At 39.5% G+C, this 23936-nt stretch overlaps 1 protein-coding gene across 1 annotated transcript in view; it reads left to right on the top strand.

The window, feature by feature from the left end:
• The window catches only part of RTTN (rotatin), a 165762-nt gene that overhangs the window by 49518 nt on the left and 92308 nt on the right, over positions 1-23936 (top strand). The window contains 10 exon segments of the mRNA XM_065398735.1: positions 708-847; positions 1106-1277; positions 3974-4073; positions 6827-6915; positions 10818-10935; positions 11259-11370; positions 12613-12663; positions 16539-16727; positions 19322-19561; positions 23442-23586. Coding sequence (XP_065254807.1) covers positions 708-847; positions 1106-1277; positions 3974-4073; positions 6827-6915; positions 10818-10935; positions 11259-11370; positions 12613-12663; positions 16539-16727; positions 19322-19561; positions 23442-23586 — 1356 coding nt within the window.

Genomic DNA, 23936 nt, shown 5'->3' with positions numbered 1-23936 from the left:
TAAGGCATCCTGGATTTATGCACTGCCTCCAAAACACATTTTAAGAACATATTTCCAGCACACACACACATATCTTTGTACACAAACTACATACATCAAGTGATGATATTTGGGACCAGCTTGTCACCAGTTTATGTATGATACTTTATGGCATACCTTTCAGATGCACACTATGACAACAGTGTTTGTGGAGGGGATAGTGAATATGTCAGGCCTGATCTGAGTTACAATATGGTTGGCCTTCTGCTAGTGGGCATTGAGGAACTCTTACAGTCACACCTGGTTTTTGTGGAAGCTTTTATTTTGCAGAATTAAAATGATTAACTTCATGAAACAAAGTGATAGTTGCCTAAATAGTCCTTCTACTATTGTCTTAAAATAGGTGGCGTCCTATTTTTTAAATTACTGGGTTGTAAGAATTCAACTTTGGTGTGTTCTGGAAAGGTAATCATTGTCTAAACTTGAATTAGAAAGTGTGTGAGGCAATTCCTTCCCCAGATGTGCTTAGAGGGAAGAAGCATAGACTTATGAGCTGCTTGCTTTATGTGAACTTCCGAGACTGTTTCATATGAAGTACTTAGTACAACTCAATAAAATCTTACCTAGAAAACATAGTTTCCATTCATACAATTTTGTTTTTTGTCAAAAGTAGACATGCTTGTTTCTTAATTAGACAAACTGGTGAATAGATTTTTAAATATTTTTAGGGTTATGCAGACACAGAAGAGACACTGGGTAACTGCATCCTCAGTCTAAGCGAAACAGCTTCTGAGAAAGGAGAAGGGATTCTCCCTAGAACTACTAGATTAAGGGCTGCTCTACGACTTCTCTTCTCAAAAAAGCAGTTGTGAGTAGTAATGTCCTGTAATAATTTCAGCGTGTGATTGATGCGTGCTATTAGCAAGTCTAACCTAAACTGTCAAGACTGATTTAATTGATTTACAGTGAGGGCTGTTTTGAAATGTTGTGGGTAAATGATAAATAGAAGTAAGTCTTAAGCATTATCAGCGTGTTTTCCTGAAATTTTCTAACTCTGTGTGTAGATCTGAAGAGCTAAAATGCCCCACTGAAAAGAACCGTGATCCTTAGTACTTTGTTTCCTTAGAGTCCGTTCTGTGGCACTGAAACATCTAACATTCCATCTCATGAATGAAGAAGGGGCCAGCCTGAAGCGCCCTCTTTTGCATGGTAGTGTTTTCTCCAGTGTTCCTAACTTGTTTATTGTGGAAAGACCTATTGAGCTGAAGTTGGATGATGCAAAAGAGTCCATTTTTAAGGTGACCAAAATGTCTTTTTAACATATTTTTGTCATTCTGTCCTTTTTGAACTGCTTATTAACGTCATGTGGGAAGGCTGCTGTATGTCAATTATTTCACCTTCTGCAGGTTGCAGTAATCTTTTCCCTTGAATTGTCTTGCACTTTATAAATAAGTCTGCCAGAGAACCTCTACCCTACAAACTTTAAGAGTAGCTTTTATGTTATAAGATATGTAATGGGGTCGCCTCTCGCAAGTGTCCCCTTCTGGTCCGGTGTGAGCCTTCCATTTCTTAGTTCTTGGAATGGGATGGTATCCACCTTTTGCTTCTCCCCTGGAGACACTGGCCTCTATAACAGTCCAACAGGGCCCATCGCAGAACCCTCCATTGAGGTGTCCTTTTCAGCAGCCCTCCCGAGGCTCAGTCCTTAACTAGATCAATAGGGCCCATCGTGGTACCCTTGCTTGGTCTGGCTAGGTTCTGGGCTCAGTCCTTGCTTGGTCACTGCAGCCAGCCAGGAGCTCCTCCTTAGCTTCTTCGATCTTTGGCAGTCCTCCCTGGTCTCAGCCCTGCCCGCACTGAGCTGTCCGTAGTCCTGTTGCTCTTCCAGCCAGCCAGGAACCCAGTCCTCTGTCTTCTAGCTCCAGGCAGCAACTGACTGCTCTGTCTCTGCTGCTTTTCATATGGCCCTTGCTTGCCTTCCCCTGCAGCCACTCTAGGCTGCCTGGAGTATTTCTCCTCTGCTCCTTTCTGGGGCACGGTGAGGCAGGGCCGTGAGACCTCCAGCAGGGGCCCTCTGGACCTAGACCACCCCGTCACAAGGTGCAACAGTGAATGAGACATGGATTCACTTACTACTCAGCTTCACTAGATTTTACCCTGTGCAGATAAGTTAGCTCCACAAATGCAAAGTGGATGTACTTAGCTGCACACTATAATAGCTTATCACACTTGTTAAAATTCTATTGTGCATGAGTAGAACATTTTTTCAAATGGTCATAGTTCTGTTAAATCAAAACTATCTTTTACTAGAACACTCAAAGGCACTTTTCAATGTGAAATATTTCCAGGCCAAATGTCAAGTGTCTGCCTCTGGCCACTTGTGCTGCTGGGAAACAAAAGATCACAAGGCTTTTCTAATAATGGGAAAAGTGTACCTTTTAAAAAATCTCTCCTTTAACTCAAGCAGCTGAAATCTTTTTTGCTCAGTTTTCAAAAAATACTCATATTGGGTAGTCTGTCTAGAAAATCTCAGCCCAAAAGATGAAAATTTTATGATGACGATATGAACAACTGAAATGGGATTAGCAGAGAAACCACTATGTAACCTTTGGTAATAGTGGTAGGTAGTTCCTACTATAATTTTTAATAATACAGGCTGACATCAAAGCAAATGTCAGAGTTCCCTTCGTACTGTCATCTTGTCTTGTCTTTAGCTGTGTTTTTGCATCAGGTTGAACAAAATTCCACAGATCCACGTTCTCACAGTCAGTCTCACAATTATGGAAGGAATTCCCATAGAAAGTAACTTTGGCGTAAAAGAATGCATGATTATCATATACAATAGTGCCCACTATGTGCTGGCTTCTTTTGAGACACTCAAGGAGTCTCTGCTCCGTAGAGCTGACAATGTAAGGATAGACAGACAAGTAAACAGGTTAGGGGAAGGGGGAAAAAAGCAGGCCCTTAGGTAGGTGCAATATCTGCTGCAGAAGATATAGATAGGTGAACATCACTTTCTGGGAGTCCAACAGGTAAATATATGCCTTTTTGGTCATGTTACTGTATGTTGAAACTTGTTGAAAACAGTTTAATATCCCAGCTGCTTACGTTGTACAGCCTCAACCCCAAATAACAGATGCTTGTAATCCAGGATAAGGCAGGTGCAAGACAATTCCTTACCATACAAGCAAATCCTACATCTATAATATAAGACAAAATCCAAGACCTACTTGTGGCTGTTGGGCTCTAGATTAGAAGTTCATGGTCTGCAGGAAACAGATGAAAACAAACAGCAACCAATAAAATAAATCAAAATGTTAAACGAGTTCTGAAAGATGACATTCTTCCTCCAATGTAAAAATAATCTAGCCCCTCGGTTTACCATTGATTTTAAAAAAAAAGTAAGATCTAAAATCTATCTGTATATGTTGAACTTAATTAACAGCTGACCTAAACACAAGCCATTTTACAGATAGTCTTTTGGATTTAGCTAAAACTATACTTCAATGAAATGTCAAGCATTTATATTTAGTGAACATAGGATATAGGACTATTGACTCTAGTTCCCTGCTATTGTAGGTAACTACGTCACATAATCATGAATATATACACGTAATAATAATGTACATTCCTGCACTTGTTAATTACATAAGAAAAATGAGTATGAATATAAATACTTTTTTGAAATTTTTGCATTTGCATACTTTAAAAACCAATGGACATGGTATGTTGTTCTTTCCAATTGCTACATTCTGGAAATTGTTAATTTTTTGTTCCCCAAGAAATGCTTTAGAAGCTCAGTAAATCATACCATGATCATTCTGAGTGAATATATATATGCTGCTTGTAAGGATTTTTGGAATGGATCCTAGTCACATTTATTTATATCTTTTTTTATATTTCCTACACTTTGAGGGAATAAGAGGGCTAGTTTTCCTGTTTAACTAAGAGACATATATTATATGTATTTCTAAATATAGTTTTGTTTTAATAGGAAGAGACAGTGGAAAAACTATATGGTATTCTTACTTCTGACACCATTGATCTAGTTTTGAGAAAGTCTGCAGCAGAGCAGCTAGCTATAATTATGCAAGGTAAAGTGTTCTGGAAATATTGATTCATGTGCCGGTGAGCTGGTTTTCTGCTTGGAATGCTATTTTCAAATTTTAAATACATAACTTCCCCTTATATTACCAATATTGCAAAACTCTCATGAAAATTTCATAGCCCAAGTTCAAAATTTACTTGCCTGCTCTTGTTATGCTTGAGAATGAGGGATGTAGATTTTATTCTCTCATCTGGGAAAAAAAGAGTGGCTCAGCCTGGGTGAGAGAAGAAGTATAATTCTGCAAAGTTAAGGTAAACCTAATGACTGGTATTTAAAATAGGGCTTTTTAGATTGTCCCAGTCAACATGTCTTTTCCTTCCTTTTTTTTTTTCTTGAACTTTATCACCTCATTTATTCTTGTTTATTAGAGATAATGATACTGCAAAATTCCTGCATTTCCATGCTAGTTATTTCTGCTTGTGTGGAAGAGACCATTCTCCTTAGCAAAGAGTAGGTATTTTTTTTCAGTGTCATCCCATTCTTGGCTGAGACTGTCACTTTTTAGATTATGAAGTCTATTTTGTAGACTGCAGTATTTTCTTCAAGTGGGTGAGGTCAGTCTTTAACTTGATTTGATTAAGTTACACTTGAAAACATGAGCAGTCACTGTAACAGTAGAGTCTTCTCTTATCCAAATGGTCTTGAGGCTTTGGCTAACTCACTCTACATTGCTGTGCCTTACTTAGAGTGGACAGCATAAGGAATGAGCTTTCTAAAAATTCTTAAACTTATCTTTTCCTCTCAGTTCAGTTAGATCTTCCCTTAAAGAATCTAGTAGAATGTTGAGTAGGCTGAGGGAAAGCAAGTAACTATTGCTTTTATTTAAGAGAAGTGCTGTGTGAAAAAGCCTGACTCAGTCATTCACACCACCGGTCTCAACTGATGTGCCTGGGCACAGTAGAGCCTCAATTGCAGCTAACAAGGAGCAGTTTACATTAGCCTGATCTAGTATAGGAAGCATGAGTACCAAAAGGGGGTTCACTCTGAATGAGGAGTTCCCTCTATCTTTCTGAATTTATGTTCCTTGCAGGCCAGGACCTCAATGGTGGCTAGAGTTCACCTAGATAATGTTCCTTCACTCTGCTTAATCCTAAGAAGCCACCTGCAATTAAAAGGGGCTGAAATGTCACTTTTGAGTTGGAGGAGGCTTCCACAGAATCAAGATTAGCTTCTATGATTACACTGTCTATTATAATGAAATTATAGACTCCCTATTGTTTTTAATGTAGTAGATTTGGGGAGAAGGAGTTCCATTCCATACTCTATAATTTGGTGGAAGCGACTGTTCGTAAATTTATATCACATATAAAAAAAATCAGTGGGAGAATGTGGAGCATATGGGGAAAAATATATAAATTTTGTTAAAGAACAAATTTAAGTGAATGCATGCAAACATTGAAGGGAACATTCTATGGCTCAATACATGGTCCAAATACACTCAGTAGTCTGAAGTCAGAGAGCTTAAGGCTTTATGTAGAGTGCACAGGTGCATTCCAAGAGTGGATCTGTACACAAATTCTTATTCAGATTCCAGTTACAGGTAAATACTGTAATGTTTCTTTCTCCTAGCAAGAAACCCTAATAGTAGCAGTTAACTCAGTTCTCTACAATGAAAAGATACTGACATTTCAAATATCAAATTCAGCATTTTCTTGGTTGGTCATATACATGCATACAATTCTTTTACATCCAGTGAAATACATTCCATGTTGGCTGTTGTAGTTTTCAACCTTTAGATAGGAAATACCACTCATGACATGAAAATTTGACTCAGGGTGAAACTGCAGCTATTTTGCTCAGCCCAATAATCTCAAATTCACAAGAGAAGAATCTCTCTCATTTTAATAACAAACAAAAAAACACTCTGAAATAACTTCCTGAGTGTCTGATTACGGTTTTCATTTTTGAGCCAGGTGCTCTAGGTGGTGGTAATTGTACTGAAAAATAATTTCATTTGAGTATGTTTAAAAACTTACTGGTGTGTTAAGCAATGATAAACATTGTAAACATCACAGGTGAAATCCTGGTACCATCAAAGTCAGTGGGAGTTTCTCCATTGACTTAATGGAGACAAGATTTCACCTAGCTTTCCCTTTGTGTGTGTGTGTGTGTGTGTGTGTGTGTGTGTGTGTGTGTGTTGTGGCACCTCTAGGAACTCCTATTATGGATCCGGGCCTCATGGCATTGGGCACTGTACAAACAGATAACAAAAAGTCTCTCCACCAAAGAGTTTATCCTTGTCAATAAACCAGTATTCAGAGTATTTAATAAAATAATTCCAGGGGCTGGTATATGGAAGAGATTGGCAATGAGATACAGGATTTCACTTGAGGAATTATGGTAAAAATCATTCTCTGATGTCTACTATGTGTTGAGGGAAAATGAGTTCATGGTCTCTCTTACACTTAGTAGGCAGGCATCTGTATCTCCACAACTACCATTGTGACTGGCATAGTTATCGGCAGCCTCATTCCTGAGGACAAGTATTGAATGGGTGTGTAAACCAAACTTCCTTGTCACCCCTTGAGAATAGGTGTACGACGTTGACAAGGCTTTGAGGAGGCTTGCATTGCTATTGCCTGTGCTGTACCTGTTCGGTGGATAGAGGGCTTTGGCATTCAGTGATGTAAAATTAGTACATCTCACCAGCATTAAAATGGTGTGTGCTCCCACACAGGAAGTTAAATATAAAATTGATGTGGAACTAATGGCTTTTGCTAATACTTTTTTCTCTTACAGATACCAAAATGCATGATGTTGTGAAAAAACTGGGTGTGATAGATAAATTATTTGTTTACTTTACTGAATGTGTACACCGGGATGGCAAGGTAAAAATATTACCATGAGGTTTTTTTGTAAATGTTGTGGTAAAAGCAGTAGAACTTGGTATCTACCACTTTTTTTAAGCACAGTCTTTCAGTACATTAATTCCACTAATAACACGACCATCTAAGAACAGAAGTACGTAATCTTGCTGTATCTTTGCTTTATGCACTTGGCTTTTGCTCACGGTAGGTTCCCTATTAACTTAATCCATATGTGTAGTTAGTATAGTTATCTAAATTGCGATGGAAGAATCCGCTATCCCCATTAACACAGAATCATAGAAATGGTCTGGAAGAGACTACAAGAGGTCATCAAGACCAGTCCTCTTTGGTGAGGCAGGACCAAGTAAGCCTAGACCATTCCTGGCAGATTTTTGCCCAATCTGTTCTTAAAAACCTCCAGCAGTGGATTCCACAAGCTACCTTGGAATCCTGTTCTTCAGTTTAGTTACCCTTCTAGTTAGTTTTTCCTAATACTTAAACTAAATCTCCCTTGCTACACATTAGCCCATTGCTACTTATCCTACATTCAGAGGACATGAAGAACAGTTGATCTTGATCCTCTTTATAATAGCCTTTAACATATCTAAAGACTGTTATCAGGTTCCCCCTCAGACATCTTTTCTCAAGACTGAACATGCCCAGTTTTTTTAACCTTTTCTCAAAGGTCAAGTTTACTAATACAGTAACTCCTCACTTAACGTCCTAGTTATGTTCTTGAAAAATACAACTTTAAGCGAAATGATGTTAAGTGAATCCAATTTCCCCATAAGAATTAATGTAAATGGGGAGGGGGGGATTAGGTTCCAGAAAAAAAAAGACCACAGACAAAAGACAACAGACAAAAGACATTAGATACATATACAGTATAAGTTTTAAATAATTTTAAACAATTTAATACTGTACTCACCAATGATGATTGTGAAGATTGGTTGAGGCAGGGGCGTTGCGGGTTTGGGGCGCGGGGGCTTGCCCCACTCCGCCCGCCAGGCGCTCCTGCCGGGGAGCGGAGTTGCGGGGGGCTTCTAATGGAACATTGCAGGACTTTAAAGGAGTTTGTTCTCTAATAGGTCAGCGACCTAATAACAAAACAACGTTAACCAGGAAAACGTTAAGTGAGGAGTTACTGTACTTGCTATATTTTTTTGTTGATCTCCTTTGGACACTCTTCAGTTTATCCACATCTTTTCTGAAGTGTGGCACCCAGAACTGAACACAGTACTCCACCTGAGGACTCATCAGTGCCGAGTAGCGTGAGACAATTACCTCCCATTTCTTACAAACAACGCTTTTGTTGATGCACCCTAGAACGTTAGCCTTTTTCACAACTGCATCACACTGCTGACTCTCATTGAATTTGTGATTCACTATAGCCCCCAGATCTTTTCAGCAGTACTACCACCTAGCTAGTTATTCTCCATTTTTGTAGTTGTATATTTTATTTTTCCTTCTGAAGTGTAGTATTTGCACTAGTCTTTATTGAATTTCATTTTGTTGATTTCAGACCAATTCTCTAATTTGGTTAGGTTGTTTTGAAAAGGGCAACAAAAATGATTACGGGTATGGAACGGCTTCCATATGAGGAGCGATTAATAAGACTGGGACATTTCAGCTTGGAAAAGAGACAACTAAGGAGGGATATGATAGAGGTCTATAAAATCATGACTGATGTGGAGAAAGTAAATAAGGAAGTTTTATTTACTCCTTCACATAACACAAGAACTAAGGGTCACCAAATGAAATTAATAGGCAGCAGGTTTAAAACAAACAAAAGGAAATATTTTTTCACACAACGCATAGTCAACCTGTGGAACGCGTTGCCAGAGGATGTTGTGAAGGCCAAGACTATAACAGGGTTCAAAAAAGAACTAGATAAGTTCATGGAGGATAGGTCCATCAATGGCTATTAGCCAGGATGGGCAGAGATGATGTCCCTAGCCTCTGTTTTCCAGAAGCTGGGAATGGGCAAATTTTGCAGAATTTTTAATTTTTTGGTGCAGAATTCCCTCAGGAGTCAGAAGATCGCACAACACTTGTTAATTTTACTGAAGTTTTAATTTAAATTTATGAAGAAATGTTTTAAAATATTGACACTGGAAAAGGTATCTTACCTCAGTCACATTAAGACTCTGATAGCTTGAATGTGAGATCTACTCAAGGCTATTGCTGCCATAAATCAACAAAGACCAGCAGAAGAGGTTTAGTTCCCACAGTTCTACTATTTTACCAATTTTATTTTAGCATGATAGCATGTTTTTGTTTAACATACATAATACTAAGATAGAAAAATCCATTTGACTTCTAGATTTGTCTATAGTTAACACTACAGTACTGATGCAAGCAAGCAGAATTTTTGTTATATAATATCAGAGTAGAAACCCCTTAATAGGCATGATTGAGAAAGAGCACTGGTTGTGAATCTAGGGTAAAAATTTAGTGCTTAAATTACCCAAGAACCTAAGTCACATCAAAAGTAAAGTCTAAGTCAATATAAAGTCACTTACGCACTTCTGAAAATTTTACTTTTAATCTTAGTGGAGGGAAGGTTGTTTGTGTGTACAGGAAATTTGGAAATCACAGTAAGCTATCACTAACTGTTACCTCTATTTTGGCTGGTGGGTTTTGTTTGTTTATCTATGGTATGCTCAAAGTGGACAGGTGGGAGAGGAAGTTAAATTGATTGATATAGAAAGGTGAAGTACCGATCTTCATCTTCCTAAATAAACTTCTGCATCACAACAAGTCTGAACATCCATCATAAATAAATAACTTGGCTAAAATTCATGACTGGAATATTTGCTAGGTTAAGTCAGTCACTGATACTTACAAAATGCTCTTGAAATGTGACTAGACTGACAGTCCTGGAGAATGAAGTTCTCTAACCACAGAACAGTTATGAGCTACATCTATGCAAGCTCCCCACTAGTATCTCTCTACCCTGATCTGAAGGGACCTCTTTATGGTGTAGAGACCATAGTTTAATTCCTATGTGCATTCAATTTTTTTTTTGTACTTAAATATTGACTGCATACAATATCAAGATAACTTAATGCACTAGTTTGAAAAACTACATTGAAATATAAACTTTTCAATAATTTTTTAAATATGTACGTTAAGAATCCTTTTGGGGAGGGCTGCCAATAGAGTGCTGGGGAGAGCAGAGATCTAAATAAAACCTCAGAAGCAGCCTCTAGTTATAGTGATGCAAACAGATTTCACAAAACAAATCTTAAGTATAGAAGCTAAGGAAAGCAAAGTAGTGGAATAGTCTCTGAAATACTAATATCTGAAAGAGATACTGGCTTTAGTTCTTGATGTTCACTGGACAAATTGTCCATATGTATTCTGCTCTTTACATTCTGAATGAGGCCTTGGTTCTGTTTCTGGCTATTCCACTGACACACTAATCTTGGGCAAGTTACCTCACCTATCTGTTCTTCAGTTTTCCTGTCTGTAATTTTGGGATAACAAAGTGCAGCACAGCAGTGACTAAATTTTGAGATCTGCAGATGAAAAATGCCATAAAGTAAATAAAGTATAAATAATATTTTATAATCAGAGCTATTTGGAAATCTTTCTAATACAGACAGGACTTTAATTTTGTTCTTTGAAATGAACATTCAAAGAGGGGAGTGAGGTTAGAAGTCCAGAAAAATATCTGTTTACACCTGGAAGTAATTAAAAATTTCCCACTGAACTTGTTACAGCCAGTTAGGATGCACTCATTTCCAGATTTAATCTGATTGGTTAACAGTTTTCTAAGTTTGGTGCTTTTGGTCTTTTGAGGGGATAAATAGTAGAAATGTCTACTAGTCATAAATTAAGAATTTTCTCATGTACTTGACTATATAGTACTGCATATAGGGAGGCATCTACATTAACATACTTTTTTTTCTCACCTGCAGATCATGGAATGTATTGTGTTGCCGTGTCTTACACTTCTACGAAAACTTGTATATGCTGATCCAGTTACACGCTTGTCATTAGCACAGCAGCCTTCTATCCTGCTAACGTTATTGAGAGGTGACTTGAAAGTCTTTGAAGTGTCTTCGATGTACTGTAAATGGAAAGAAAATGTCTGAAGTGTGACTACATATTTACAAACTCTCTTCCCTTCCCCAAAAAAACAAACGCCAAACTCTCCACTGACACAGGATCAATCTGTGGCTGCTTCAGATAGCCTAACATTTTAAGAAAAAATGGCTTACTGATTTGAGCCACGAATCTGTTCCTGTTGAAGTTAGTACTCCTGTTAAGTTAAAAGGGCTACATCAGTGCTCTTGTATGTATTGTTGACTACCAATGTTTTATTGAAGAATGTTTTAAATTTATCTTGTTTTATTCAGTTTCCTTGATATTCCGAGATGACTGTGCTGTTCTGACTGAAAGTGCAGCATTGCTTTGCCTTCTGTTGTTTGATGAAGTAGCAAGAAAAGAAATCTGGTAAGCTAAACTATAGTAATTTAATTATACCTCTCTACATTATCCCTTTGTATCAATATCTGGGATTTTCTGATGGCAGTAAGTGCATCAGCAAATCTTATTCAAAATTTCTACATTTCCAAATCTATAATTTTCCTGTTATATTTTTGAGTTTGCACAAAATATTTATCCTATAATTTAATATAAAGCCTATTGATATGAAGGGGTGTTTCTCTATTGAGGTCAGTGGACTTAGGTTTTAAAGGCCTCATGCAAAGGTCCTGATCCAGCTGTTGGATCCTTGCACTTACACTGAATAACTCCTGTAGAGTCATTTGCAAGATAGAGGCATAAGAAATTTTCCTTTAACTTCACAACATATTATTGTTGTACATTTCTTTCTAATGCATTAATGAAATGTATTTCATTTCTTACAATTTGATATATACTTTGTTAGTCATGTTTGTACAGTGCTTAGCACAATAGGGCCAGAACCTACCTGAGGCTTTTGGATTCTACAGCAATATAAATATTTCATAATAATTCTGTTTGTCTTAAATTATATTATTGTAAAAGCCCTTATTGTTTGTTTGCATACCTTGTCTGTAAATGCATTCCTCAATTATTTAAACAGTAAGCTCTGGGTCTACTTCATCTTTCTGTTATCTTAAAATTTGAAAAAAGAATACTGCTTGATTGATGTTAGCTGGGATTCCGTTTAAAAATACGTTTCTTTCCAAAATGAACAGTTGTATGTGCTTCATCACTCAAAAAAAATTTTAAGTCATTGGAAAGAAAGTTAGTATTGTATTCTTGCAGTTCATGTGCTTGAAACTTACTGGAAAGAGTTGTTACTTTTATGTGAGAAAATACAGAATTAATTTGAACTGACCATAACACTTTAATATACCACTGTAATGTTACGATACAGTAAACACATACAACAGATATTCTAGATGTAAATATCAAAATATGTATGTCTTAAATTATAATATTATTGCAAAAGGCCTTATTATTTGTTTGCATGGTCAACAAACAAGTCAATATTAACAAAGTAATATTATATGAATATGCTGTTTATTCAGAAATATCCTGTGAAGAGCCAGAAAGGAGTAAGGAAATAAAAAGATAGCTATCAGATAGATAATTATGAAGTCATGGTGGAGCCTTAGTAGAAAAAGCAAGGTTTAAGTCAGGCAATAGCAGCTAAAGATTAATTTCAGTCTAGTACTACTGTGTAATGAATCGTTCTTTTTGCAGGGCTGATGCTGTATCCAGTAATTGTTCCAACCTACCTGCTTTCAGCTTGCCTGTAGCTATTGTTAGACGGTAAGCCTCTTTACAGTTAACTTCATTTTTGTCTATATGCTGCCAACCGTTGGGGACCAATACGTTCCTGGGATAAAAAAATACAGATACAATAGAAACTCACTAATTTGTACGTTCTGAAATTTACACAAAAGAATGTTGGTAACTGGGTCTTTCGAAACAAAAATCTCAAAGTAAATTAAAATATATTTTGTGATGCATTGGCCTTACTGTTCTGTTTTTTCCATTTACTTGTTAATTTGCAGTAAGTTTCCTAGTTAGGGTGACCAGATGTCCTGATTTTATAGGGACAGTCCCAATATTTGGGACTTTTGCTTATATAGGCACCTATTACTCCCCACCCCCTGTCCCGGTTTTTCACACTTGGTATCCGGTCACCCTATTCCTAGTCATCTGTGTGGTCTCTGAAAATTGTGTTATAAAGAGCAATGGTACTGTGTGTTTTTGCCCAAGTGCTTATTTTATAGGTAAATCAATATGAAGCTTCTATATCAATGAGATTTTACTTAGTAGACATGAAAATTCTATTCATTTCACTGAATTGATCTGAAATTTCTGATTTATTTTTTTATAACTTCAGCTCTACTCCAGCTGAAGTAATATTGTTTGCCATTGTGAGCTGCAGATGACAGCAAACAAAAACTCCGATCCTGTAAACTCTTATGCAGGAGTTTAATTTACATGGATAGTCAGTGGGATTATTTACAAGTGCAAAGATAATCACATAATTGCAAGCAGGATTGGATCCTCAGATACTAAACACTTGGAATTCCGAGTCATGTTAACTTTCTGCTCAGCTCTGTGTTTTACGTTTCCTGTAAACTTGTCAGCTGCAAAATACTGTTGGCTGCAGAAGGACTAGTGGCCCATTGTGCTAGGCACTATGCATTTAACGGATGCATGTGAAAGAAACAACATCTGTGCATCAAGGAGCTTACAGTCTAAGCCAGGGGCGGCCAACCTGAGCCTGAGAAGGAGCCAGAATTTACCAATGTACATTACCAAAGAGCCACAGTAATACATCAGCAGCCCCGCTGATCAGCGCCTCCCCGTCCCTCACCGCACTTCCTGATCAGCTGTTTCGTGGCGTGCAGGAGGCTCGGGGGGGGGGGGGAGGGGGGGGGGGAAGCGAGGGCCCAGCAGGCTCAGGGGAGAGGGTGGGTGGGAAGGGGTGGAGTGGGGACAGGGCCTGTGGCAGAGCCAGGAGTTGAGCAGTGAGCACCCCTGGCACATGGGAAAAGTTGGCGGCTATAGCTCCAGCGCCGGAGTCGGTGCCTATACAAGGAGCCGCATGTGGCTCCGGAGCTACAGGTTGGCCACCCCTGACCTAAGCATATGATGAGAGGCAATAGATGGAGAAAAGCAAACTAGTGAGGGTGACAGTGAAGTGATTAAATTTTTGCATAATAGTTAGCAGTCAGAGCAAATCAGTTGTTAGGCAATATCCTTAGCTTTGTTACCACTGTAATAATATACTATTAAAACTAAAAGAATTTTAAAGATCTAACCTATTTTTCAATAAGGGCCAGATCCTAAAGGGAACTGTGAACGCGTGAAAGTCCCCCTAAAATCAGCACAAGGCTTTAACTATTCATGGATTTTGTTGTTTTCTCAGCCTGGATAACAAAAATATACCGCTCAGTTTCACTTTGATTAATAATCACTTTCTAACCAATTTCAAGTTCTCATGCACCAGAATATTATTAGTGTTTAGATTGCTAACACTTCAAGGGATGTTAGTTTTAATAAAACAACAACAACAACAAAACACCAATTTTATATTGGAATAAACCTCACTCCCACCCTTTTTTCCCCATGAGGTTGACAAAGTTGTCTTTGTTTACATAACCTAGATTTTGGGCTAAGGTTGGCCTTTGCATCACTTTAAAAAGGAGTCTATCCGAAAAAGTGACTAAAATGACATTTTTTGGTATTCCATACTTTTTGCCCTGCTCTGGTTTCCATCTCAGATTTGCTCACTGTAAAGGTTATAATTTTTCCCCCCATTTAAACTTTTCAGTTCAGGCTAATAAGGTTGTGAAAGTATCAGTGAGCTCTGAAGTTAATGGAGTTGTGACTCAGGAACTAGTTTGAACTACAGATCTGTTGTTGAAGAAACTGTGTGAGATCGAGAAACTCCAGCTTGGCTATCAGAGGTCAGGGTGAATATTGGGGCTATCAGTTTTAAAACAAAACAAAAAATAAACTTCCAAACTGAGTAAATTTACATGGAAATCAATAAGTAATAGGAGACCTCACAATACATGTGTGGTCTTTGCATGCTTTAAATGTTTTCATTCTGAGCATCTTTGAGTGGTTTTCTTTTTTTTTGGGGGGGGGGGGGGAGGGGGAATTGGATTGTGATTGAAGTGTTTTCCCTTATTATACAGTTATTCTTTTGTTTCTACCCAGAGGCTCCAGTTTTGAGTCTTGCATTCTCTCATATTTTGACCATGTTGATATTGTCTTGTTGCCTGTCATGCTGGTAGAAAATGTTCAGAAGCAGACATACTGAAAAAGAGGTTACAGATGGAAATAAAACATCTACCTTTTAGTGAACTTGCATTTCTGTAGTGGCTGGAGTAGTAGTAAATGAGAAGCTAAATTTCTAATTGTTTTACCAACCTAATTCTATGGTGTTCTTATACGCCAGCCCAGACAGCAGACTTTATGAAGGACATAAATCCACACCATGTAGAGGTCAAAGCATAGGGGTTTATTACACACAGCGCTGGCGGAGTGTCACCTGGCTTATTAGGCTCAGAGACACTGTCAATCAATTGATTACAATGAAATATATAGATTTTTCATGGGCGGGGGAAAGTGACGGGGTAGGCAGTTCCACACCTCGGGATAGGTTTTGCAGCAAGACAAGATAGCAGAATAGCCAATGGTTAAAAGGTTACACAATGTCTCCGCCCATGGTCTCAAGTTAGCAAATTAACATTTGATTAATACTTTGATAAAATGTTATTAGTATAAAATATATATGTTGAATTCTGATTTGGGGTCCATAGGAATGGAGTAACTCCTTTGATTGTCCGACAGGTACATGTCTAGGCGATAAAGCAAAGAAACAGTGAAAGCATATGAAAATAGAGATTGTCTCCTTTATGTCTTAAGGCAGGGCATTGGTCCCTTGGAAGGGAGGTGGAAGGATGCCATATCATTATAGTGACATGTGCCAATATTTCATAAACTCAAGGTTGGATCTGTGGGAAAACCGTTTTCCCTTCAGGAGAAACACAATAGGAACAGGGATCCTTTGTTCAATTTGAAACATTGGATGAAACATAATTATTCAGTTATTGCTTCAACATCTGGCATTTCTACTGACCAAGCAGATCTTAGCAAAGGCAATGTTATTTTGTTTACCCCAGCTTTCTCTTAGCTGATCGCTATTAGCTAGGCCTCTGGTCTCCAGACCAAACTCTGGACTTTGGGTCTGAGAAAGAGCTGGCACAATCCATATATCAGGTTGTTATATAACATGCACATGGATTTTAACCCTTCACTTTATTTCCTAGCCAAAGGAGATGGAAACAAAGTATATCTCTTCACTTGTTTATCTCTCTCTTACAGGTAGGTGGTGGTAAGAAAATCCCTTTCAGGCTCTGTATTCAGTGTTTTGGGAGGAAAAAAATGGGCTTCTTCATAGTTGAGTAATCTTTCTTCACACACAGAATCCTTTAGTCTGGGAACGTGTAGCTTCCAGACTAGAGGATGCGTTTGTGAAGGGAAGGACATATTTGTGTTCTGTGTTCTTAAGTAGTAAATGTGACTTCTTTTTCTCCCCCCACAGACTTTCAAAAAACCTTGGTTGAAAGATTGAATGTCATGTTATAACTGAATATTTCAATACAATTTTTCTAAAGGTATCACCTCCCAATCAGAATCACTGCTCATCATGCAGTTAGTCCTAACTCTGTTGTTTTGCTGTTATCTTCTGACTGCTTGACCTCGAAGCCGGTGTCTGACATGCTTAAGATGGCTTGGAATCTGTCATGGTATCATGGGATTGATAACCTATTGCAACTGGTGAACTATGAAACAGAAGCACAAGCGTAAGTCATGATATCTTTACATTGAATCATAATATAATTGAAGTAGCCTTCCTTCAAGGTTAAATACCTTTTAACTTTATATTGCATTGTAGTCCAAACTGTTCATGGTTCAAAATTGCTATCATTTTAAGTGGTAAAGGATCACATACCAGCTGGTTGTGAAAAATGCTGTCAGGGGCTGCTAGTTTATCTGAACTGCAGTTCTGTGATGAATCTAGAGCCTGCTCCTACTCCCATTTATATAGATTGAAAAACAAACTCCCTTTGATTACAATGGGAGCAGGGTTAAGCCATAAAGCTAAGTGTTGCTGAACATGAGGCAGCTCATCTTGGTTTTAGGGAGTGCTATATCCTGCTAAAGTAAACACTTGACTTAAATTCTTCATCTACTGTTGGTTTGTTTGGGATGGAATTTCCTTAAAACTGTTATTTTATATACATGAAGGACCATACTGGTTTGACAAGAAATTAGCCTTCAGATCTCTTTAATTATATTTAACATAATTTTTAAAAGTGCTTAAATTTGCTATATTTTGGAGTATTTTGCAGAGCTTAAATATTCTACAAGTTTGCTCTGCTCAAAGGGCATTTGATTTATTTAGTAGGACTGAATTATCTGCTTATGTATCTGTGGTGCTTCCCAGGGTTACCCAAGGCTGTGAGGCATCTTGCTACCACCTGCCCTTAGCGTGAGGCGGCCTTGTCTGTACCTGCTGTGGATCAGTTCCTTGACTCCACCAGCCTCTGGCAAAACAAACACTACCTCCTCAGGCCTTGCTCTCGCTGTACAGGTTAGCAATAGGCATGCACCAACCCCCAAGTCTTCCAAGCGTCCCTCTGGAGTGCCCAGCCCATGTTCTGTTGAACACTTTGAGGACTCTGATACTTTACTCACAAAGGACTAGTACATACCAGCTTACTAGTTTTAATTCAGGATCACTAGTCTACTTAACACACTGCACTGAGACATATATTTATACTGAAAACAAGAATAAGTTTATTATCAAAGAACAGAGATTCAAATGATAATAAATAAGAACATTGGGAACAAATGCTTACGTATAAAATAAAATCATAACATGCTTTCTACAAACCAAATTTAACTAAGACATTATCTTCCTGTGTAAAGAAGTTTCTTACCCAAAGTTCTTCTCAGCATTTTCACCAAGCCAGACTGAGATCTATTTTTCCATGAAGCAAACTCACTATCCTCTTAATTCCTTGGTGAAGGATGAAATCTCATCTCCTCTCTGCTGCTTTTATGCAGTTGCTGAATATGGTCCCTTACCCCAGGAGGTCCCCTGTTCAGATGCTTATCTTGGGGTTCCTTTGTTTTTGTAAATCCTTGGCCCTGCACCTGACCCAGACAGCAAATGGAGCCTGTCTCCAAGTATGAACATTTATTTTATGGTGATTGAGTTGGCCCAGAAGCATAAAATAGGCAAAGATCTGCCAGAGAGAGAAGTGTTTACTACCCCCTTCCTACCTAGAATCTGTTTATCACCTTCCCGTGACCTGTCTTAACTTGCACCTTTTCAGTATACATACCTAGTTCCTTATGAGTTATCTGCACATACGTCACAGGTTGTGGTTGTGTATTTTAAATTCCAGTTCCTGTTCATCTCAACAATTTTTTAAGAAGTAACTAATCTAGGATAAGATACTTTTCTGTCTTATTATCCATCTTATTATTCATAGTTGAAATAGGATTTATGATATGAGGCCCACATTGCTAGCTCCACACCTATGAACATTGCAGACATTTTTTAATTAAAGGAGAGGGGGGAAGGAAGGAACAAAGCTGACCAAACTCAGGCTTTTCCAAAGGTGCATTTATATTGAAACTCTTTAGAGGGGGCATAATGAAGTGGCATTGTGCATGTTGATAATGCCTGATGTCATTGCTATTGAATATCCTGTGAGTAGTAGATTGTATGTGAGAGTGTTTTGGTTTCAGTTCATTTCTCAGATGTCCACGTCATGAAAATCACTACCAAAAATAGAATTAATTTGATACATCTGTCAGCAAATTCAGCAGAGAAGCCAGTGATTTTCATGAGGGGTGAAACTGGGGTATTGTATAAAGCTACCTCAACTCAGTAGATTGGCTGGACAAGCAGAGGAACTGATGATGAGTTGTGGACTTCATTAGAATGGGGACGGAGCTATCCTTTGGAAGTTTCATCTATTTTAGGACATTTGAAGGCGCAGAGCCACTAACAACAACATCATCATCTTTATGGCAGGACAGTCATATTTATGCTGACTTTCCATAGGCAAATGCACACTGATCTAGTATACTCTGTTGAAAATAAAATAGTATTCTCATAGAAGTGACTACCAACATTAGTATTGGGAAGACGTTAGTACCATAATTATGCCCAATAGCTTCTCAATACAAACCAACCTTTAAAAACAAGCCAGCTCAGGGTTAATTTTTTTTTAAAGACATGATTGATCAAAATGAATACCTAAGAGGTTCACAGTTAATTTTCTCATTAGAACAAGAAAGAGGAAGAAATCAGTGGCTATTAAAATCATTTAAAAAGATGCAGGCTATTAAGTGTCATTCTATGCCTTTATTTCTTTTTCAGATTTTTAGACACATTAAAGCTATCCTCAGAGGACATTCTTACGTTGAAGATAACACACACAACCAGTGGACTGCAGGATTGTCTTAATGCAGTAATTCAGGCCGTGTCCCACAGGGAAGTTAGAGCTTCTGTGACTAGGATGAGTTTTTATATTCTAAATGACAAGCTGGCTTTAAAATTTAGCACTGGCTCTTGCAGGACCACTTCGAAGGGCGTGGCTTGGCAAACAGCATTCAACAGGTAAGCATAAGTGAAAAGTGTAGTCACTAGTTACAAAGCAGTGTATCAAGGTATATTACATTAAAAATTCCGACATTAAAAGAATGTTATTTTGTTTGCAAAGTCAAGCACTTGCAAGTTAGGACACTCCAGATTTATAGTTATCCAGACAACTTTAATTTCATCCCCTTTTGTGTCTAGTATGTGCACTGAATGAAGGTTAGGGATATCTGATTATTGTTTTAGGGTATGGAGACAAATTAATAAGAAATTCACATTGCTACTACCGTGGCCAACAGCCACCACTCGCCAGCCACGCAGCTCTGAAGGCAGCGCATAAGTAAGGGTGGCAATACCATACCATGCCATCGGTACTTCTGGGCTGCTGGCGGCAGCTCTGCCTTCAGAGCTGGGCAGCTGGAGAGAGATGTATGCTGGCCAGGAGCCCAGCTCTGAAGGCAGAGCCACCGCCAGCAGCAGCCCAGAAGTATGGATGGCATGGTATGGTATTGCCACCCTTACTTATGCGCTGCCTTCAGAGCTGGGCGGCTGGAGAGTGGTGGCTGTTGGCCAGGCGCCCAGCTGTGAAGGCAGCTCCCCGCCAGCAGCAGCACAGAAGTAAGGGTAGCAACACCATACCATGCCTTACTTCTGTACTGCTGCCTGCAGAGCTGGGCCCTCAGTCAGCAGCCTCCACTCTCCGGCTGCCCAGCTCCGAAGGCAGCACCATAGAAGTAAGGGTGGCATGGTATGATATTGCTACCCTTACTTCTGCGCTGCTGCTGGCAGGGCTCTGCCTTCACAGCTGGACGCTTGGCCAACAGCCACCACTCTCCAGCTGCCCAGTTCTGAAGGCAACACATAAGTAAGGGTGGCAAAACAATGACCCCCCCTAAAATAATCTTGTAAAATAATCCCTGCAACTCCCTTAAGTGTCAGGACCCCCAATTTGAGAAACACTGGTCTCCCCCATGAAATCTGTTTGGTATAGGGTAAATGCACATAAAAGACCAGATTTCACGGTCTATGATGCGATTTTCATGGCCGTGAATTTGGTAGGGCCCTACTTATTTCCACATTTCCATATTTCAAGGTCACAGACATTTCTTCCGTTTCATAGTGGGCGGACGCCATTTTCAATTTAGGGCGCTGCCCTTTGGCCTCTCATCAGCCCTGAGCGTGTTCACAAAATGTATGGCGCCAGTGGCTGCTGACTTGAGACGTTGAGGGGTCCAGTTCTTCCTGTATCTCAACGACTGGCTCATCGAGGGCAGGTCTCGGGAGCAAGTGCAGAGGAGCCTCGATCTGGTGCGTTCCACATGCTGCGACCTGGGCCTGTTAATAAACAAGAAAAAAAATACACCTTAACGCCGGTTCACTGAATAGAGTTCATTGGGGCAGTTCTCGACCCCATGTGAGCCAGAGCCTTCCTTTCAGAAGCACGTTTTCAGGCCACGTCGAACCTTATCTCCCATGTAAAGAACCACCCACTCACCACAGCTCACACCTGCCTGCGGTTGTTGGGCCACATGGCCACGTGTACATATGTGGTCAGCCATGCTTGGCTCCATCTTCGGCCTTTGCAAACGTGGCTGGCATCGGTCTACATCCCCAACAGGCACGACCTACACTGGGTAGTCAGGGTGCCGGACCACATCCGATCCTCCCTGGACCGAGCCCAGCCTTTCTGCCCAAGGTCGTTTCCCAGTTTCATCCTGGCCAGGACATATACTTACCCATCTTCTTTACAAAGCCTCGTGCGTCAGATGAGGAGCGCAGGCTACACACCTGGATGTTAGGAGGGCGCTGGCCTTCTACATAGATAGAACAAAGCCGTTCTGTAAGTCAAGGCAGTTGTTTGTTGTGGTGGCTGACAGAATGAAAGGTTGCCCAGTGTCTGCTCAGAGGATTTTGTCCTGGATTACGGCCTGCATCTGCTACTGATGTGAGCTGACAAAGGTGCCTCTGTCGGCGATCGTGACGGCACACTCGACTAGGGCACGAGCTTTGTCAGCGGCCTTTTTGGCACAGGTACCAATCCAAGAGATCAGTAGGGCCGCTCCCTGGTCGTCTGTCCACACATTCGCATCTCATTATGTGCTTACCCAGCAAGCTCAAGATGACACTGGCTTTGGCAGAGCAGTGCTGCAAGCTGCAAGACCGTGAACTCTGACCCCACCTCCATTGATGTTGCTTGTGAGTCACCTAGAATGGAATCGACATGAGCAAGCACTCGAAGAAGAAAAAATGGTTACCTACCTGTCATAACTGTTGTTCTTCGAGATACGTTGCTTATGTCCATTCCATAACCTGTCTCTCCTGCCCAGAGTTGCCAGCAAGAAGGAACTGAGAGGCCATAGGGCTGGGGGCTCCTGATATACTGACCCTTGAGTGCCGTACTCGTGCGGGCGCCACAGCCGGCCCAGTGGATACCGCTAAGGCAAAAATCTCCGACAACCGTGCACATTGGCATGCACACACCTAGAATGGAATGGACATGACCAACACATCTCGAAGAGCAACAGTTTTCTCGACTATGTATAACTAACATGCTCCCCATCATGCATTATCAACAGGATTTGAACCCATAGCCTTCATGACTGCAGCACAGACTGCTACTTCTTGAATGACAGGACTAAATACATTAGCTGTAGCTTAGTCCAGAAGAGGACAGGATGGGCTGCTGGTACCATGTGCTGGGTCCATAATATGGTTGGGGAGAGCCCAGCTAGCTTCCCCACCCAGCCATGGGGGAGGCTCCTGCCCCATGAGAATGGACTGCTGGGGCCATATGTTGGTCCAAGAGGATTACAAGTAGAGCCCAGCTCAGTAATTGCTCTCCCTGGGAGTTGAGGAGGAAGGGAGTGGCTCCAGGGAAAGCTTGGCTTATCTCTCTTTCTTGGCTCCCTGCATGCAGGAGTTGAAGAAGCTCTTGTCCTGTGTGCTTTGGGCACAGTGGGGAGATGGGATGGGACTCTGGAGCTGAGAATGGGCGAAGTAGGCAGGAGGGATTGTGGGGGGAAGCTTGGCTTTCCCCCTTCTCTCCCCCGATCCCCTTCCACATAGCAGCAACTCTGGCAGCTCACAGGTGTATCTATGATGTTGGTAATGCTACTGTGGTAGCAGATTTAGCCAGTCTTGGAATCTTCATTACTTTTGGCACACTGCCAAAAATTTCTGATGACTACAAGTGAGGTGGAAAATGATGATTTGAACACTTTCGAACTGAGCTAAATCTAAATGGAATTGCCTGGGACAAAGAAAAAGCACTTCTCTGTGAGAGGATTTCCCCTGTTGAATAGCAAAGGCCTGTTACAAACAATGGAAATGTGATAGCTTCTTATGGAAAAGGTCAAAAATCTTACATAATGGAAAATGTTAAGCAATCTAAATAGCGGTTGCTACCAGCTGCCCCTATAATATTAAGTATCTAAGCTTTAAGATGTATAGAATACTTGGAGTTTTCCTAATAAACTTTTCTCTACAGAATAACACGACAAGAAAAGATCCTCTGTTTTCAGTATTTTAAAAAAAAGATATGTTAAAAAGGAATTTACTTTTTAGTTGCCAAGTATATATAACTTGCACTTAGAAAAGGAGCAAAATCTAAATAATAAATATGACTAAAACAACTGAATTTAAAAGATGAATTGTAAAAAAGAAGGCAGCTAATTCAGCTCTTTTCCCTTGTAGTTAGTTTTGGTAGTATATTTAAGTGTTAATAGCTCTTTCCCTGTCTTTACTTCTGTTCATATCTCTAAATTTAATCCTTACTATAGAGAAGTCCATAGTGTTGCTATATTGATGGATATTTTATATCATGTTGGAATTTCAGATCTCAAGTCATGTGCTTCAGATATGAAAGTGAAATCCATAGTTATACTGTTTGTTTGTACCAAAGGTTTCTGCAAGTACTTCCAGCTTCTACAGAAGATGAGAAGCTTCTGGCTGATGTCTTAAGTTTTCTAAACAAGTTGCTTAGGGAACAGAAGAAGAGTTTGGAGGCAGAACATCTACAGTGGATTCTGGAGGTAGTGCTTAAACATGTAAGAATATACCTAGGGGAAAATATAAATTGCAGACTTCACAAAGTGATATAGCAGCAAACCATCCACAAATAAAGCCTTTAAAATGCATCTTGATTTTGTTATTGTTTGCTTTTGGTTAAAGCATTCCTGGTAGAAAACAGCTAAGTGGTTTCTGCTGCTTTAAAGAAAATCTTATTGTTTTTACAAAATCAAGAACTACAATTAAATTTATCATTAGTAGTGATAGGTTACCTTGTAGTCTGTACCACAACTTTTAATATTTTGATGATTTAACATCAAACAATTGTAAAAGGTTTTGCTTTTTTGTTGTGTGAATGACTTTTCTGATGGCAAGTGTTGCTTTTGCC

This window comes from Emys orbicularis, chromosome 2 (genome assembly GCF_028017835.1).
Source record: "Emys orbicularis isolate rEmyOrb1 chromosome 2, rEmyOrb1.hap1, whole genome shotgun sequence".
NCBI lineage: Eukaryota > Metazoa > Chordata > Testudines > Emydidae > Emys > Emys orbicularis.
This window is presented reverse-complemented; position numbering and strand designations above follow the sequence as displayed.